The following is a 20,317-nucleotide window of genomic DNA, read 5'->3' as shown; positions in this document are numbered from 1 at the left end:
GGGTAATTGTGTTTTAGTCAAATGAGCAGCAGCAGTAGAGAAGCAGAGGTCTCGTACCTGTGCAGCATTAAACACACACATGTGAACGATCAATCAAACACTCTGCTGTCACGCTGGGCTCGAAATGATGAGGAAACGCTAATAATCAATTCAATTATGATATAAGAAACAACATTTAAAATCAAACACTTATTAAACATACTGTATTTATTTAGCTGCATGTCATGTGAACATTAATGTGTTTAATTATTGAAATATTAACCTGAAATATCAGGGAGAGATCAGAATCAGAATGAGCTTTATTGCCAGGTATGTTTACACATACGAGGAATTTGTTTTCGTGACAGAAGCTCCGCAGTACAACAGAATGACAGCGACAGAACATAAAACACATAATAAAAGAATAAAAAATACAAATAAGTAGATAGTGAATGACAATATACAAATGACAATTGTAGGCAGGTATATTACAAAATGCAGTTATGTATGTACATGTAAATTATGTGCAAAATTTAAGTGTATACTAAGTATGTGTGTTAGATAAATAAAGTGTGTGTGTATATAAATATAAAGTGTAGTGTTTTCGCCGTTATTATCAGCTGTTCATAAGATGGATCGCCTGAGGGAAGAAACTTGTCCTGTGTCTGGTCGTTCTGGTGCTCAGTGCTCTGTAGCGTCGACCAGATGGACACAGTTCAAAGAGGGAGTGTGCTGGATGTGAGGGGTCCAGAGTGATTTTGACAGCCCTTTTTCTCACTCTGGATAAGTACAGTTCTTGAATAGAAGGGAGGGTTGAACCGATGATTCGCTCAGCAGTCCGGACTACTCTCTGTAGTCTTCTGAGGTCAGATTTAGAAGCTGAGCTGAACCAGACAGTTACTGAAGTGCAGAGGATGGATTCAATGATGGTGGAGTAGAACTGTTTCAGCAGCTCCTGTGGCAGGTTAAACTTCCTCAGCTGGCGAAGGAAGTACAACCTTTGCTGGGCCTTTTTCACAATGGAGTCAATGTGAATGTCCCACTTCAGGTCCTGAGAGATGGTGGTTCCCAGGAACCTGAATGACTCCACTGCAGTCACAGTGCTGTTCATGATGGTGAGTGGGGGGAGTGCAGGGGGGGTTCTCCTGAAGTCCACGATCATCTCCACTGTTTTGAGCGTGTTAAGCTCCAGGTTGTTGAGACTGCACCAGACAGCCAGCTCTTTAACCTCCTGTCTGTAAGCAGACTCGTCACCGTCCTGAATGAGGCCGATGAGTGTGGTGTCGTCTGCAAACTTCAGGAGCTTGACAGAGGGGTCCTTAGATGTGCAATCATTAGTGTACAGGGAGAAGAGCAGTGGGGAGAGAACGCAGCCCTGGGGAGCTCCGGTGCTGATTGTACGGGTGCTGGATGTGTATTTTCCCAGCCTCACTAGCTGCTGCCTGTCTGTCAGGAAGCTGTAGATCCACTGACAGATGGAGGTGGGCACGGAGAGATGAGATAGTTTGGGCAGGAGGAGGTTTGGGATGATCGTGTTGAAGGCCGAGCTGAAGTCCACAAACAGGATCCTCACATAAGTCCCCGGTCTGTCTAGGTGTTGCAGAACATAATGCAGTCCGATGTTTACTGCATCGTCCACAGACCTGTTTGCTCTGTAGGCAAACTGAAGAGGATCCAGCAAGTGTCCAGTGATGTCCTTCAGGTGGGCCAGCACCAGTTTTTCAAATGACTTCATGACTACAGACGTTAGAGCCACAGGCCTGTAGTCATTTAGTCCTGTAATTTTGGGTTTCTTTGGGATGGGGATGATGGTGGAGCGTTTGAAGCATGAAGGGACTTCGCACAGCTCCAGCGATCTGTTGAAGATCTGTGTGAAGATGGGGGCCAGCTGGTCAGCACAGGATTTCAGACAGGCTGGTGTAACACAATCTGGGCCTGGTGCTTTTTTCCTTTTCTGCTTCCAGCAGACCTGGCGCACCGCATCCTCGCTGATCTGAATTGCAGGTGCCCCACCTGAGAGGGGGGATGCAGGAGGTGTGAATGGTGTGAATGGTTGTGTGGGGAGGCGTTCAGGGCAGGTGATGGGTGTTCTTTCAAACCTGCAGTAAAACTCGTTCAGATCGTCTGCCAGTCGTTGATTCTCTACAGTGCTGGGGGGTGGTGTCTTGTAATTGGTGATCTTCTTTAGACTTTTCCACACTGATGCGGAGTCGTTGGAAGTGAACTGAGTCCTTATTTTTTCAGAATAATTCCTCTTTGCCACTTTGATCTCTTTTTCCAATGTGTATTTAGTCTGTTTATACAAGACATTGTCCCCCTTCACGTAAGCATCTTCTTTGGCCTGACGGAGCTGTCTGAGTTTTGCAGTGAACCACGGTTTGTCATTATTGTAAATTAGTTGAGTCTTTGTAGGAATACACATATCCTCACAGAAACTGATATATGATGTTACGGTCTCTGTGAGTTCATCCAGATCGGTGGCAGCAGCTTCAAAAACACTCCAATCAGTGAGGTCAAAACAAGATTGTAAATCCTGCTCTGCTTCATTAGTCCATCTTTTTACATTCTTTAATACAGGTTTAGCTGATTTTAGTTTCTGCCTGTAGGACGGTATTAGATGAACCAGAAGGTGATCAGAACGTCCCAAAGCTGCTCGTGGAACAGAGTGATATGCATCCTTTATTGTAGTGTAGCAGTGATCCAATATATTTCTGTCTCTTGTGGGACAAGTAACATGCTGTCTGTATTTTGGCAGTTCACGGGACAGATTGGCTTTATTAAAGTCCCCGAGAATTATTAAAACAGAGTCCGGGTGTTGTTGTTCTGTGTCTGTGATCTGATCAGCGAGTTTCTGTAAAGCTGAGCTCACATGCGCTTGAGGATGGATGTAAACACTGACCAGAATGAACGAGTGAAACTCCCGCGGTGAATAGAACGGCTTGCAGTTAATGAAGAGTGTTTCGAGATTTGAGCAGCACGTCTTCTTTAACACAGTTACATCTGTACACCAGCGTTCATTGATGTAAAAACATGTCCGGCTGACGTGCGATTTCCCCGTTGATTCTGATTCGGGATCCGCTCTAAACAGCTTAAAGTCCGGCAGATGGAGCGCGCTGTCCGGTATGGCGTCATTCAGCCAGGTTTCCGTGAAACACAGAGCAGCAGAGTGAGAGAAATCCTTATTTTTACGAGAAAGCAGAAGTAGTTTGTCCGTTTTGTTGGGTAGAGAGCGGAGATTTGCCAGATGGATGCTAGGCAACGGCGTTCGAAATCCGCGCTTCCTGAATGAGCGCTCCCGCTCGCTTCCCCCGTCTGCGCGTCCTGAAGCGCTTGATCAGCACCGCCGCTTCTCCGATAACAACGTTCAGTAAAACATCTGAATAACTGAAATCCGGAAAAACATCTTGTGGTGCATTCTGCCGCTGTTCAGCAGTTCTTCCCTGGTGAAACTGATGGCAGGAATATAACTAAAGACAGGACAAACTAACAAAAACACAAAAACATATGCATAGCTCGTCACGGAGGCAGCCGTCCTGTATCGGCGCCAGCGCATCCAGCGAGATCAATAAAATATTATATATTAAATATAAAATATTTATGAATTAATTTGATAAATGTATATATATTTTTATAAATATGAAATATTGAAAACTATATTAAAATAACTTCTGTCATCATTTACTAACCCTTATATCATTATGGACCTGTGAGTTAGCAGAAGAACTTTGACTTTCCCTGTATGGACAATAAAACGCTCAGAATATCTTCTTTTGTGTTTCACTGATTAGAGAACATCATATAGATTAATGACAAAATTATAATTTTTAAGCACTCTGTCATGTGTTTTTACCTGATCTGATCTCTGATACAGACAGACTGATTCATTATTAATAAGCAGGATCATTATGATCTTGATTTGTGTTTCTGATAGTTGTCTGGTTGCATCTTTCTGACACGACCGCAGTCTGTGTGTGTGTGTGTGAGTGTGAGTGTGTTTGTGTGTGTGTAGTGTGTGTGTGGGTGTTGTGTGTGTGAGTGTGTGTGTGTGTGTGTGTGTGTGTGAGAGAGAGAGCCCCATCTGTGCTCCAGACTCAGTGTGGTGAAGCAGCTGTCATCTCACCCTGATCTCCGCTGGTCCCCGGGGAGCCTTTAGCAGTGCAGATTCTCTCTGTCAGACACAGTCTTCAGTCAAACCCTCCGTAGTTTAGAGTGTGAGTGTCACTGGTTAAGATGGTTAAGAACTGACTAGTTGTCTTTGAATGCTGTACAGACTGACTTCTGAAATGCAAGTCCAATAAATACGATCTGGATGAATTAAAATGGTACAGTTTACTGAAAACTTTAGACAAATGATTTTTGTGCGTGAGTGTGTGTATACAAAAATATGAATGAGCAACAATATGAATGATGCAACTGACCACTCTGTTTTGACTTCTCGTTTGGAGCACATTCAGTGTAATGCTCTCAAAGGGTTTTAGTCCTGTACAGGTTCTCTGTTAGTGTTGGTGATTTTACTTCAGAAGCAGCTCCTCTTACGTGCGGTGTCCCTCAAGGCTCTATTCTCACTCCAATCCTGTTCTCATTGTAAATGCTTCCCCTGGGGTCAATTTTTAGGAAACAGGGTAGGTTTCCTTCCATTTTTATGCAGATGATACCCAAATCTATCTGCCCCTGGAATCTAATTACAAGGGTTTGGATCCTCTGCTGGCGTGTCTAGCTGATGTTAATGCCTGGATTTCACTAAATTTTCTTCACCTTAATGAAGGCAAAACTGAGATGATAGTTATTGAATCATCAGAATTTGCTAGCTCTCCTGGGGTAAATCTTGGCCATTTGTCTTCCTGTGTGAAACCAGTAGTATTGCTCTCAAATTTGACAAACAGATTAGTACAGTAATTAATTTTTTTTCCATCTCAGTCTTAGCTAAAGTGAAACCATTTCTTTCTTTTAAGGACTTTGAAAGGGTCATTCATTCTTTTATTTCAACAAGGCTCGATTACTGTAATTCCCTTTATATGGGTATTATTCAAGCATCTCTTAATCGACTTCAAATGGTGCAAAATGCTGCTGCTAGGCTCTTACTGGTGTGTTCAAACGAGAGCACATTACCCTACTCTTCATATATGGGAGCATTGGCACCCAATTCGTTATAGAATTAATTGTAAAGTCCTGCTGCTGGTTTTTAAAGCTCTGAATGGGTTAACTTCTGTGTTTTATTATCTGCTCACAGTCCTGGAAGGTCTCTTAGGTCTTCCAAGCAGAGACTATTAAACGTTTCTTGGGCTAAATTGAAATTGAGAGGTGACTGAGCCTTTACTGTTGCTGCTCCGAAACTCTGGAACAGCTTCCCGGTTTCTATTAGGACTGCTTCTACACTGAACGAGTTTACAGCCAAACTTAAAACCCAGCTTTTTTCTCTAGCATTTCATTCTAGTTATTGTGTGGTGTTAGCTCTGTTCTGTGCTGTAATTTATGTTGTTTTGAGTGTTAATGTTGTTGACATTTGATCCATTGTAAAGCACTTTGGTAAACAATCATTGTTTTTATTGGTGCTATATAAATAAAGTTGAGCGGAGATATGCTAATATTTCTATGTTAATCAATGAGATCTTTATAACAGTAGAGCAGATACTGACATAAAATGATCTAATTATCAGTCTGTGCTCTATATTTCCAGTAATGTGTGTCAGTGAGATGAGATGTAAATGATCCGCACATATAACACAGTGATGGAGAGCTGGAGAAATCAAGGCTCCTCAGAAGATGTGAGATGTTCTGGAGGCTTGTGAAGATCATTCCTCCGCTGAGGAACAGTGAAAGTAAAGCTTCTGGAAACAAACGCTCCTCAAAAGATCCTGAGGATCAGATTTGAGACTCTAAAACATGATTGATGGAGAATCCAGTAAAGCTGAGCTGCTTCAGTCCAGTGAGAGTTCATCTGGAGATATTACCGACCTTATTCTGACCTTTACTTGATCACAATCAGGAGAGATTTCAGCTCGAAGCTGGACGTTTGATCAGTTAAACTAAAAGGGCTTTGACTGAGCGTTGAACTTGTTTTGACCTCACTGATTGGAGTGTTTTTGAAGCTGCTGCCACCGGTCTGGATGAACTCACAGAGACTGTAACATCTCATATCAGTTTCTGTGAAGATAAGTGGATTCCTACCAGGACTCATCTAACTTACAACTGTGACAAACCATGGTTCACTGCAAAACTCAGACAGCTCCATCAGGTCAAAGAAGATGCTTAAGGAAGGGAGACAATGTCTGGTATAAACAGGCTAAATACACACTGGAAAAGGAGATCAGATTTGCAAAGAGGAATTATTCTGAAAAAATAAGGACTCAGGACCTCCAGCGACTCAGCATCAGTGTGGAAAGGCCTGAAGGACATCACCAACTACAAGACACCACCCCCAACACCGTGGAGAAAAAGTGAAAAGAAGAACACCCATCACCTGCCCTGAACACCTCTCCACACGATCCCTCACACCTCCTGTGGCTTTAACGTCTGTAGTCATGAAGTCATTTGAGAAACTGGTGCTGGCCCACCTGAAGGACATCACTGGACCCTTGCTGGATCCTCTTCAGTTTGCCTACAGAGCAAACAGGTCTGTGGACGATGCAGTAAACATTGGACTGCATTATGTTCTGCAACACCTAGACAGACCGGGGACTTATGTGAGGATCCTGTTTGTGGACTTCAGCTCGGCCTTCAACACGATCATCCCAAACCTCCTCCTGCCCAAACTAAATCAGCTCTCCGTGCCCACCTCCGTCTGTCAGTGGATCAACAGCTTCCTGACAGACAGGCAGCAGCTAGTGAGGCTGGGAAAATACACATCCAGCACCCGTACAATCAGCACCGGAGCTCCCCAGGGCTGTGTTCTCTCCCCACTGCTCTTCTCCCTGTACACTAATGATTGCACATCTAAGAACCCCTCTGTCAAGCTCCTGAAGTTTGCAGATGACACCACACTCATCGGCCTTATTCAGGACAGGACAGGAGGTTAAAGAGCTGGCTGTCTGGTGCACTCTCAACAACCTGGAGGTTAACACGCTCAAAACAGTGGAGATGATCGGGGAGCATCTGGTCGACGCTACAGAGCCCTGAGCAACAGAACGACCAGACACAGGCACAGTTTCTTCCCCCAGGCAATCCATCTTATGAACACTTGATAATAACTGTGGAACACACTACACTATTTATACACTCATACATCTGGTATTGTAAATGATGAGCCACACGTTCCTCAGTGTAAGATCTGATGTTGAGGGTGTTTATCTCTCTCTCTCTCTCTCTCTCGACCGCAGACAGGATGTTTTAAATGATTAAAGATGTTACAGCGAGTTCAACACTCTCAGAACGAGATTATTGGGATTAAATGCAAAGGTCAGACCTGAGTGCGTGTGAGCACTAGTGACTATATTAAATTGTTTCTAGTTTGTCACACTAGAAGGTGCAGGTCTGTCTGAGAGCATTGCATTATGGGAAATTATAACATCAAAACTGAGAAAAATGCATTTGAATTGAGTTTTGATTGATTTGATCTGAATGTTGCAATCTGCGTTCCACTTGGAAGAACATCAAGTCACTGATAAATGACCTACAGCAGTGTGTGTGTGTGTGTGTTTGTGTGTGTGACAGAGAGATCGATAAGGTGACCGGACACACGGTAACCATGGTGACAGGCAATAATGAAGAGATGAGGAGATAAGAGAGAGTGGATGGGATGTGAGGAGATCAACACTCAAATACATTCTCACACACACACACACTCACACACACACACACACTCAGTGCTGATCAGGGTGGCTGTGGTCCAGTGTGTTTGTCATATTTTCTCAGTAAGAGTGTTTTTTCTGATGTTCTTTCTGACCTGTGCGTGTGTTTGAACAGCAGCAGGATAATAACGCTCCGCTTTAATCTGTGCATTGGGTCGCGTTCAGTCATCCATCCTTCTGATGTTCAATATGTAATTCTAGCGATCTTTCTATTATTTTATTGTTTTATCTATTGTTTTAACATTCTGTCATTCTGTCATTCTAATGTTCTAAATATCTATATATCTTACTATCTACCTTTAGGTTATTTCTTCTTCATGGATTCAGTTTATATATATATATATATATATATATATATATATAAAATATATATATCCGAAAATATCTGAAATCCCAAGAATAATAATAAGAGTTTAGATGTTAGAGTTTAGCACAGCAGTGAGACTTAAATTTACAGATGAAGTGTGTGTGTGTGTGTGTGTGTGTGTGTGTGTTTCAGAGCTCAGATCCGTGCGTCTGTCTCATTGCACATGCGGAGCGTGTCGTTCTGTCAGACTATCGCATTAAAATCCGCTGCTGAGGGAAACCTGACAGGTTTTTCTCAATTACATCTGCTTCAGCGCGTCAAATAAAGGATGCTCTCCGTCTCTCCTCACATCCGTTCTGCTCCATCCCGTCTCTTCCATCCTCTTTTTGTATTTGTAAAAGTATTTCCATCTCAGGACAGCGCTCCGTGAAGAGCTGTCGTCCGTGCTCGATGCAGACGAGGAGCGTTTGAGATTCATCAGTCTTCTACTCAAACTTCTGCTCTTCTACTCTAGTTTTTCAAGCACTTGTCCAGATCAGCATGTCTATGCATCTTCTGGGCTGATTTTGTCTGTCAAACATGTTAAATAGAGCTAAAGTCATTCGCTTTCTGATTATTACAGTTTCCACAAAAATATTGTTCTGCAGTGTTTCACTGCATCTATCTGCTGTTGAACACAGAAACACGTCTTGTGTGAACGGCCTCTCATCAGCAGCTGAAAGCCTGATCAAATTAATCAAAATATTGTCTAATAAGCTGGGTGTGCATGCCGCTGGATGGTTTATCATGCTGAGCGCTGAATTATCATCTCTCTCACACAAAAACAAAGACACAGATTGAATGAGGGCTTCTAAGCAGGTATGAATTAGCATTTGAATTATGAATTATCAGCGTCTGAATGAAAGCCTCCAGACAGATTAATACACAATATAAACACACCTTCATTTACACACAAACACACACACAGTGTTATTTGAGCATTATTCAGATGCTGTTACACTTATCATTGTTTTAACGTAGTTTTTAGTTTGGTAGTTTTCTGTTTTCTATGAAAGAGTGTTTCCCCCATGGAATAAAAAAATAAATAAAATGTAATTGTGATTTTGCATCTTACAATTCAGAGCTTATGTAGAGATATAAGAACTATAAACTAAAGATATGATCTGAGATATGGATTTGCAATTCTCAGAAAGAAATCACAATTTTGTGATAAATTACCTTTTTTATTTAATTTCTTATCTTGGCAGAAACTAAAACTGAATTGTAAGGAGTAATTTCAGAATTCTGAGGAAAAAAGCCTGAAATCTGAGATCATATCAAAACTGTGAGAAACAAAGTCTAAATTGTGAAGTATTTTTTTATGTATTTATTTTTTATTAAATGGTAGAAACAGATTTCTATAGTTTGGAGTTTATATTTTGTCATTGTGGTACTTTTTGTTATTTTTGAAATATCTATAACTTGTGCAATGCATTATAAATGTTGTTATAACTATGACAAGAAATGGTCTAAATGTGTTACAATGAGTCCTCTGCACAATCTGACTTTGCTGCAGCCCAGAATTAAACAGCACACAAGTTCCCTGTTTAATACTGAAAAGCTGTTTTTTTTAAAGTGCTATGTAAATAACGGTGACCTGGCTTGACTTGATGATGCACATTATGAATAATTAAGATGCATTATAGCTTGTAGTTGCCGTTTACTGTATAATGCAGTAATGCCCCTCTCTCTCTCTCTCTCAGGCTCGGACGCCCGGCGGTCTTTCGTGGAGCTGCGGTTCGTGCTGGAGCCTCAGGACTCGGTGACGGTTCGGGGCGGTGAGCTGCAGCTGGACTGCGAGGCGCGCTCGGATCAGGGCGTTCCGGTCATCTCCTGGAAGAAGGACGGTGTTCTGCTGAGCTCGCTGGTGGACGATCGCAGACGGCTGCTGTCTAACGGGTCGCTCCTGGTGCAGAGCGTGCTGCACTCGCGTCACCACCGGCCGGACGAGGGCTCGTATCAGTGCCTGGCCACGCTGGAGGGCCTCGGAGCCATCGTCAGCCGCACCGCTAAAGTCACCGTCGCCGGTAAGAGATGCTAACTCCTCGCTTAGATCCAGTCACAGTCTTACAAGAGTAAATAAAAGAGCTGGTTATTTCAGTGAGTTTTGTATAGTATTTATTTAGACCATACGCCCGGGCCCGCCATCTGTTTTTCCATCGTTAAAATAGAAAAAGTGGATTTGGAAGTGCACCTGCATCGTACACTTTACACTCTGTGTTTACATCGTTAAACAGGCAGTAATCGTTTTGCATTTTAAGTCAGCATTGCCGTCTAATCAGCCAACACTGTGTTAAATAGCCTGCATAGCACTTCATCTTAGCATGGAATTTTGACCAAATATATTCAAGCTTGATTTCTGGAAAATGTTGCAACTAAATGTAATTTTTTTGTTGTTGTTGGAGGTGAAAGATTACAGTTGTTGATGTATAAGGGGTAATAAAAATATTGGAAAAAAAAAGTCGGCACAAAAAAGTCAGGTTGTTGACTTACTGAAGAAGATTAAGCACTGAAGATAGTCTGAGATGGACTGAAGTGTTTGCTTTAAACATTTTATATATTTATGGCAAACTCTTTTATCCAAAGCAACTTGTGCTGCATTTAAAGTAAACATTCACATTTTTATCACTTCATGCGTTTCCTAGGATTTGACCCCGTGACCCTTGTGTTGCAAGCATCTGCTTCACTGTTTAAGCTTCAGGAAAAATAAGTAAATAACTGGAAGAATAACAAAGAGCAGTAAAAGGTATCACTGTCTGAGCTTCAAACCAGTGTGTTTATGATTACAATGATGCATTATATTAATATGTAAAAAAATAAAAAATAAATGCCAGTTTGTAAAATCAAGCAGCATAACAAGCTGTTTAGTAAAGTAACTGAAAGTGAATGACACCAGACAACTGTTCTTGCATTAAAAACATATATATGTATATGGATATACTGAAGGTTAAACTGTTCTCAGAAAAGTATTTTTTTAGTAAAGTAAGGTTGGGGCAAGTTGTCACATTTTATTTGATGTCATGTTGAACTCTGTTTATTTTCCTTATGGAGATTAATAAACACAATTGTCTGTGGACACACACACACACACACACACACACACACACACACACTCACACACACACACACACACACACACACACACACTCACAGATACTGTGATGGCATTAGATATTCACATGTGCTTCATTATCACAGCAGTAACATCATTCAGCAGAGCGCTGCAGTAATATATGCGCCGCCTGTTGTTTGTTTTGACCCACATCGTGATCTTACACACATTACATCAGGACTCAGACTAACACTGGACACACACGGCGTGGTTTTCAGAGTCAGATCACTTCTCACTGCCTCTAGCTGCTGCTGCTCTCTGTGGGCTCTTATAGCGTCTCTGTAAGTGTCAGGGATGCAGTGTTGCCAGATAATGCTAATAAAAACAATAACAGTTCAAATCTTTGGTTTAGAAATAAAATATTCCTCAAGCAGCTTTCTATGCACACGATCTGAAATGAGATGAGTATCGGCTTCTTCATGTGCTTAAATGGACAAATCCACACAATGTATTTCAGCATGTCCTGATTGGAGAGTTTTCACGTTTCTGCAGTCAGTCTTGCCATAAGTGAAGATAAAGAGTTGGGCAGGTATCAGGTGTTAAATACTTCTCAGTATTAGATTATATGCATTCGGTCTTAAAGTGACAGCAGCTAATAGTCCTGCTGCTGTTTCTCTTATTTAATGTGAATTAAACAACTGAAACAGGATAATTTATTTCCCTGCTCTTCACTAATTAACTTAATAACATCAATATATTTAATTAATACGGTTAATACTATGCAGCATTTTAATTTTACATTTGATTGCTTTATTCAGTTTCTGTAGACCAGACTATTATTTGTTAATAGGTTAAATAGTTTATTTCATTTATGTATTTTTTTTCTTCTGTATTAGTCTTATCTAGTCCTTGTAATCTGATTGTGAGCATTTTTAAGCATAATATAATATCATTACAAGTACTAAATGTTTTGGAATCTGATTACGTGATCCAGGTGACATTATCAGTTCCTACACATGAAAACACAAATGCTTAATACAGACGAGACACTTTCAGGATAAATAAGTATGCTTAATAAATCAAGAAAAGCAGATGATCACAATTAGAATATGATTCTGAATCTGAATCAGCACTGAACTGAAGTTTCATTGACTGTTATTTCTTCAGTTTGTTACTGTGTAAAGCGTGTGACTCGAGGAGAGTGTGTGTTTGCGCAGGTCATTAACTCGAAGTCACACAGATGGACAGAGGTGTGTTTGATGGGATCTTTGATTCGCTCCTTTTGAACACAGACTGATTCTGAGAAGTGCTTCTCATGAAATATATCTGGTTTAGCAGCTGGAGCTCAGTAACCTTCACAGGGACATTAAATGCTCTCATTTCCACTCGTTCAGGTTTCTGCTCTCGAGTCGCGGTGGAAACACTCTGGGAGCCCTAACGGCCCGGCTCTTCCTAAATGAGCAGGACTCAGTGACTTCAGTCTATATATATATCTGTAAAAATACACAAACAATACACAAAAAACACCTTTCATTGAGAAGCATCACTGCATGAGACAGTAATTCTTGTTTTCATTGATTGTGTCTGTATTAAGACCATATCTTATTGCACTGAAAGTGTTTGCAAAAAAGTGAAAGTGAAAGTTCAATAGTTAAATAATCTGCAATATGAAGGATATAATGCCTTATGCTTTGTTGTTGACACATGATTTTATCTTCTTTGAAGGATTTTTAAATACATTAGGTTTTTGGCTGTACTGTACATTAGTGCTTCTGCTGGATCAGTGTGATGACCAGATCATGATTATTATGGTCTGTCTGATCGCTGATCACTCATGTAACCAATCACATCAATTTTAATTCAAGTTTGTTAGATTTTTTATTTTGTTGTTTAATTTTATTTTTATTTAGTGTTTTGTTTATTTTTAAAAGGTTCCTTTTAATACATTTTTTAATGTTGCATTTTCTTTTACATTTTTATAATTTATTCAAAAACGTTTTTTGTTTAATCATATTTGATTTCATTTTTTTTCCAATTTCATATGTATTTTATTTCTTTTCAAGTTTTTCTATTTTTTTAATATGTATTCTTACATTTATTTTAATTTTTAAATTTTTATTTTTTTTAATTAAATTTCTGTGCATTTATTTATTTATTTAGATATTTGCTGAATTGGAGATTTATCTGATCTGGTTTGTTCAGGTTCAGTGTGTCTTCTCAGAATCTGAAGTGTGTGTCGACAGAAGAAACGTGGCAGTTGTGAGTGTGACGACTCTGTGAACTCATTAATTTCCCTTCTGTGGGAAAACTTTATCTGGAATATGATTTCTTTTAGAAGCGCAGCAGTTCAGTGAAGAAGTGACCTTCATGAGGGCTTTAATTCACGTGTATTAAAGAGAGCACTCGTCCTCTAATCGCTCTGAGATGAACACGGCCTGAAATAAAGCACAACGCTTCAGCACAATCTGCTGATTATACACTCAACACACAGCCTTCTGCAACACACCAGCACAAGCCAGGTTCAGTTGTTTCTTTCTTCATTCATTCAAAAATGAAAATGTATTTTTATATTTACAAATATTTAATTTATTTTTATATTTATAAATAGACAAATATTATATAGATATCACTATATTGAAAATAATAATATAATATTACTAAATATAATTAAATATAATAATATAACTGTAGTGAGTTCGTAGGAGGAAAGGACGAGGACAATGGTCTGCTGACAATATTTTTAATAAAATTAAAAAGTAATCGTTACAAACACCAATGGTGACTTTTATTCTGACACTCGCAGACTCTATCGGCAAACACTTCCGGGTAACTCCTTCCGTGGTCAGCAGTCCGTCTCTCTCTCGACTGCTTCTGTCTCTGTTCCCTTATCGAGTCGGTCTCTCGACATTACGTATGGGGAAATCCATTTCCTCGAAATTATGAAGTCTGATTGAATAACTCTTTTGCTTGCAAATAGCCAATGGCGCCCTCGCCCTCACCTGATTGGCTGACAGCCATCAATATAGGTGACGGTGGGCGCCAAAACCCTCAGAATCTTTTTTCTTCACTTGAGTCTGGTTTCGCCGTGGATTCACGCATACAGAGCGGAAAATTGTGGAAAATTATCCCCTCTCGCGTTCCGGTGATTTTACTTTTAAAATGTCTCTTTGTCGCATGTGTGGTGGGCCCATTGATTTCCCGGACGCACACGAGCAGTGTGTGCTGTGCCTGGGTCGGGCTCACGCAGAGGCGGCATTCGAAGGATCCGGATGTCGTGCCTGTGAGGAGCTTCCCATCAAGATCCTTCGTGCAAGGCTGGCCGTTACCCGTAACGGTGGCCCTGTATCTCCTGCCTCTCCCCCGTCCGCCGCCGTCGAGCCGCGAACCGGGAGACTGCAGAGAGCTCCGTCGACGGATTCTGTCGAGGTACTGGCGTCGGCCCAACGCCCACGCCACCCTCACGTGGAAGATCCCCTCTCATACTCTGAGGCCAGTTACCGCCCTCCACTAGAAGCGCGGGAAATGGTCTCGTTTGGATATGACGAGGACGAGCCCATGTCTACTAATGCCTCAGACCCGGGAGCGTGGTCCGAGGCCCCGTCTGAAGCCGCCCCCGCCTCGCTGGATGCCGAGCTTATGGCGATCCTCACGGAGGCGGTGGCAGATATGGAATTGGAGTGGACAGCCCCCAAGGAGCTGCCGTCTAAGAGATGGATGGACGGTTCTTTCCTCGGCGCGGGCCGCCAGGCTGAGGCCCCGCAGAGACCCGCGCCTTTTTTCTCTGAGGTCCACGAGGAACTCACCCGGTCATGGCGCTCCCCTTACTCAGCCCGAGCCCATGCACAGGGGACCCAGCTGCTGACGACGGTGGAAGGGGCGGGGAAATTGGGATACGCGCGACCGCCTCCCGTCGAGGATGCTATCGCGGCCCATCTCGCGTCTTCTCCCGGCTGGAAAACCGCCTCTTTGCCTTCTAAGCCATGTCGAGCTACTGCTCACATCGCTGAGAAGGCGTACATATCTGCTGGACATGCAGCATCTGCCCTCCACACGATGGCAATCCTGCAGGTCTTCCAAACTCGGCTCCTTGGGTCCCTGGATGAGGGAAGCCCGGACCCAGAGTCGCTCAGGAAGCTGCGCACGGCGGCGGATCTCGCTCTCGCGGCGTCAAAAAAGATAGCGCAGGGAATCGGCCGCAATATGAGCAGCCTTGTGGTCCTGCATCGCCATCTGTGGCTGACGCTGTCCGGCATGCGCAATGCCGAAAAGAGGCAGTTCCTGGATGCACCGGTGAGCCCCACCGGACTTTTCGGTGTCGCGGTGGAATCTCTGTCGGAGAAATACGCCGAGACCGTCAAGCAGTCTAAGATGATGCCTCATCTTTTGCCGAAACGGTCTCAAGCCCCCCCTGCAGCGAGGTCCAGATCTTCTTCGGCACAGCGACAAGCGGGAAATACCAGGCGCGCGTTCCCGAGCGCGGCAGAGCGTCGTGAGCCAGAGCCACCATTCCGCCAGAGGCAGCCCAGGAAGCCCCGTTTTGGTCCGAAACCGGCCTCTAGCAGCCAAGGGCGCCCGGCTGGCAAGAAGGAGCAGCGTTCCTGATGCTCGTGCCAGGGGGAAGAGAGCGCGGGACGTGTTCGTCGGACCCGCGGCGAAAAGGGCGCGTTCCCGCCCAGAGTTCGTCAAAGATGTGAATGTTGTGAGAATGAAACCGCTATGTTCTGTTTCAATAAACATGCATTACATGCCTCAGCAAAAGAGCTTTCTTCCTCCCTCTACTATTACCCGCTACATAAGCGAAGCCTCTCCTCCGAGAGACGCTTCGCAAAGCGGAAGCTCGGGGAAACCCGAGGAGGTGACTATGTATGTTCCCGTGCAAGAAGCCGCGAACGAGTCACCTGCCACTCATATAGCGGTCAACGCTTCCCCAGTGGCTGGCGCGCACGCCCCGCCGCAGCATGCATTAATACCCTCCGTATTGAGTCATCTCAGCGCGTGGGCGACGCTCCCCGCGGCATCTTATTGGGTGATCAACACGATAAAACGCGGCTATACGCTCCAGTTCGCTCGCAGACCACCCCGCTTCGGCGGTGTGATTATGACAGAAGTGTCAGAACAGAGCGCCCCGCTGCTACGAGCAGAAATATCCTCTCTCCTGGCCAAACAAGCAGTAGAGATAGTGCCCGTGGAACGGAGAAATTCCGGTTTCTACAGCCGTTATTTTCTAGTTCCGAAAAAGGACGGAGGTATGCGCCCCATCTTAGACCTGAGATTACTGAACAAAGCGCTCGCGAAACGCACGTTCAAGATGATAACTGTGAAGCAGATCCTCGCGCACATTCAGCCCGACGATTACTTCATTGCAGTGGATCTAAAGGATGCTTACTTCCACATCCAGATAGCCCCACATCACAGGCGCTTCCTGCGTTTTGCATTCGAGGGTGTGGCGTACCAGTTCAAAGTGTTGCCGTTTGGGCTCGCTTTGGCTCCCCGTGTATTTACAATATGCATGAATACAGCGCTCGCTCCCCTGAAGCTCAGTGGAATGCGCATACTGAATTATCTCGATGACTGGTTAGTCATCGCACGGTCGAGAAGCGCTCTCGAGGAACACAAACACAGACTCCTCGCCCATCTGACAGGTTTGGGGCTGTCTGTGAACATTCAGAAGAGCACACTGCAGCCGCGCCAATATATCACATTCCTGGGTATGATACTGGACTCGCGCTCTATGACCGCGAAGCTGTCAGAGCCGAGAATCCAGTCGATTCAAAATACACTAGCCCTCTTCGTTCAAGGCAGAGCTATCCCCTTAAGAACGTTTCAGAGGTTGCTCGGTCTGATGGCGGCCGCAGCCTCCGTCTGCAGACTGGGCTTGTTACACATGAGACCGCTTCAACACTGGTTACAGAGCCGAGTGAAGCCGCGGGCGTGGAGAGCGGGAACGGAACGCCTTATCATAACGCGTTCATGTCTCGAGACTCTGGCGCCTTGGTTCGGCACGACCATATTCGAGCAGGGTGCTGCTATGGGCAGAGTGGTCAGACGTGTAGTGGTCACTACGGATGCTTCACTATCAGGCTGGGGAGCCCTATGCGATGGCAGACCAGCATTCGGTACGTGGACAGGGGACCAGACGCGCTGGCATATAAACTGCTTGGAGATGGAAGCGGTTCATCTAGCGCTGCAGAGTTTCCTTCCGTTTGTGAAACACCGTCATGTTCTCATCAGAACGGACAACACGGCGGTGGTGGCGTACATCAATCGCCAGGGAGGTTTGCGTTCGCGATCCCTGCAGGGATTAGCGAGACAGCTGCTGTTATGGACGGACAGGGTACTTCTGTCGATTCGAGCAGTGCACGTACCAGGCAGCTTGAATTGCGGCGCGGACATGCTGTCCAGGGACGGCATTGTACACGGAGAATGGAGGCTCCATCCGCAAACGATAAATATGATCTGGAATCTGTTTGGCAAAGCGGAGATCGACCTCTTTGCGTCGCAAGAGAACGCCCACTGCCCTCTGTACTTCTCGCTGACAGCATCCCCCCTGGGGGGAGACGCGCTGTCGAGCCGCTGGCCAAAGGGACGGAAGTATGGTTTTCCCCCAGTCAAGTTAATGCCGCTGGTGCTGCAGAAGATCAGGGAGGAGAGATGTGCGTTGATCCTGGTAGCACCCAAATGGCCCAACCAGCCGTGGTTCCCGGAACTGGTGAACATGTCCCCCGTGGCGGATCCCGCCGAGAAGGGACCTCTTATCCCAGGCGAGGGGCACCATATGGCACCCCAACCCAGAGCTTTGGGATCTGCATGTGTGGCAGATCAGCGTGGAGTATATCAGCGAGTGCTGCAGACAATAGCAGAGGCTAGAGCCCCTTCGACGAGGCGTTTATACACTCTGAAGTGGAAAGTATTTGCTAACTGGTGTGTTGACAAAAATGAGGACCCCAGGAGTTGCGATATCTCCATTATTCTGACCTTCCTACAGGAACGTCTGGATGCTGGCAGTACCCCATCTACAGTGAAAGTCTACGTGGCCGCTATCGCCGTTTTTCGTGACTTGCTAGACGGCCATTCAGTGGGGAGGCACCCCCTGATAACGAGCTTTCTTCGGGGAGCTAGGCGGCTTAATCCACCCCGCCTTCGTCAGATGCCGGTCTGGGACCTGTCATTAGTGCTTAGTGCGCTGTCCAACCCACCTTTTGAACCAGCCGAGTTAAGCGACCTTAAAGTGCTCTCATTTAAGACGGCGCTACTGCTCGCGCTAGCTTGCGGGAAACGAGTGGGAGACTTGCATGCCCTGTCAGTGAACAGCGCGTGTATGCAGTTTGGACCGGACGATTGTATGGTCAGACTTTTACCCAAACGCGGTTATTCGCCTAAAGTGCTCTCAACGCCGTTCAGAGCTCAGATAGTTACAATTCAAGCATTTTGCCCCGAGGAGGACAGTAATTCAGTGTCTCAGAAGTGCGCTTTGTGCCCCGTGCGTGCCCTGCGTGCATATGTGAACAGAACTAGCCAGTTTCGAACTTCAGAGCAGCTTTTCGTCTGCTACGCGGGTGCCAAGAAGGGCAGCGCGCTGTCGAAGCAGAGGCTATCACACTGGATAGTGGAGGCTGTGCGACTAGCTTATGCTTCCCGGGGAACCGCCTGCCCAATCGGGGTGCACGCCCACTCCACAAGGAGTTTGGCGTCGTCATGGGGTTGGGCGAAAGGTATGTCTATTCAGGACATTTGTTTCGCAGCGGGCTGGTCGTCTCGCAACACGTTTGCGAGATTCTATAATCTGGACATTCCCTCGTTCGCATCACATGTGCTGTCAGTGCAGGAGGAGGGAGTTGAGCAGTCTTTGGACTAAGCTATGGGCACGCCCTACCTAGCGCGTGCACTAGCCGTGGTTCTTTCTACCAGGTCAGCGTCAGTTATTGTTGTAATAGCTGCGGTTGAGGTATTCATTCACTATCTAATGTGGTCCCTTTATTATGCCCGCATTATAAGCCGGCAGTGTATTCCCAAGCACCAACATATTGCTGCATTTTCCCCATATCACACCAGTGTTGCTTATCTGGGTGCACTGGATTACGATGGTGTAAGAGCTGATTTGGCTCTGTGCCAAGAGGTGTTTCAACCAGGTCCGGTACCCGACCTAGAGCTAACGCGCTGTAAGAGCTAGTGCTTATGCTCTTCTGTGGCTCGATGCGAGCTGGGCCGGACAGTATTTCCCACACGGCGGGGGTTTTATTGTTCCCCATACGTAATGTCGAGAGACCGACTCGATAAGGGAACGTCCCCGGTTACTCACGTAACCTTAGTTCCCTGAGAGGAGGGAACGAGACATTACGTAACCTGCCGTGTGGAAAAACCTTCCAGCCTCATTACTCTCGTTCAGTGGAAGATTCTGAGGGTTTTGGCGCCCACCGTCACCTATATTGATGGCTGTCAGCCAATCAGGTGAGGGCGAGGGCGCCATTGGCTATTTGCAAGCAAAAGAGTTATTCAATCAGACTTCATAATTTCGAGGAAATGGATTTCCCCATACGTAATGTCTCGTTCCCTCCTCTCAGGGAACTAAGGTTACGTGAGTAACCGGGGACGTTTTATACTCTCTCCGCGCCAATTACTGAAACAAGAGACAGGTGTTGATCGTTTCCGCCCAAACCACTCACTCCTGATTCTTTCTCTCGCTGCAGACTTCACTAAACCACGCCCCCCCGCCACAATAACTAAAATAACACATTAAATATAATTTAAATAATAATTTTGGATTTATTGATGACAAATAATATAAACGTGGTTGTTGTGTTTTTATTATTATTATGAATGCCAGTGAGTGCAGGCCTGTGTTTCTGTCTGGAGTCACAATGTGTCGTGTCTCTTTGAAGACGCTCATCCATCATCTTCTCCACATGAATGTTTCAGGCCGATGGAGGAGAGGCTTTCATCCACGCGGCTCCAGAGTAATTACAGCGCAGGATCTTTGCTCATTCTCTGTGTCTGTGTTCAGATGAAGCTCCTGCATTCACTGCGCTTCTGTCTGAGCTTTGATCCGTCCATCAAAGCATGCTGACCTGCAGATCCACTTCCTCTCGCACCTGCAGCACACACACAGCATGCACAGGCTTCCACACACACTCTTTACTACTTCATTCATGAATT

General features: G+C 44.7%; 1 protein-coding gene across 4 annotated transcripts in view; it reads left to right on the top strand.

The window, feature by feature from the left end:
* Positions 1-20,317, top strand: part of dcc (DCC netrin 1 receptor) — a 168,207-nt gene that overhangs the window by 43,941 nt on the left and 103,949 nt on the right. For all 4 annotated transcript variants that reach the window (XM_026243939.1, XM_026243957.1, XM_026243948.1 and 1 more), the window contains exon 2: positions 9,816-10,139. In XM_026243939.1, the coding sequence (XP_026099724.1) occupies positions 9,816-10,139 (324 nt within the window). The remainder of the gene's footprint in view (positions 1-9,815; positions 10,140-20,317) is intronic.

The sequence above is a fragment of the Carassius auratus genome, chromosome 5, assembly GCF_003368295.1.
Source record: "Carassius auratus strain Wakin chromosome 5, ASM336829v1, whole genome shotgun sequence".
NCBI lineage: Eukaryota > Metazoa > Chordata > Actinopteri > Cypriniformes > Cyprinidae > Carassius > Carassius auratus.
The sequence above is the reverse complement of the archived record's forward strand: the minus strand, read 5'-3'. Positions and strand labels throughout refer to the sequence as shown.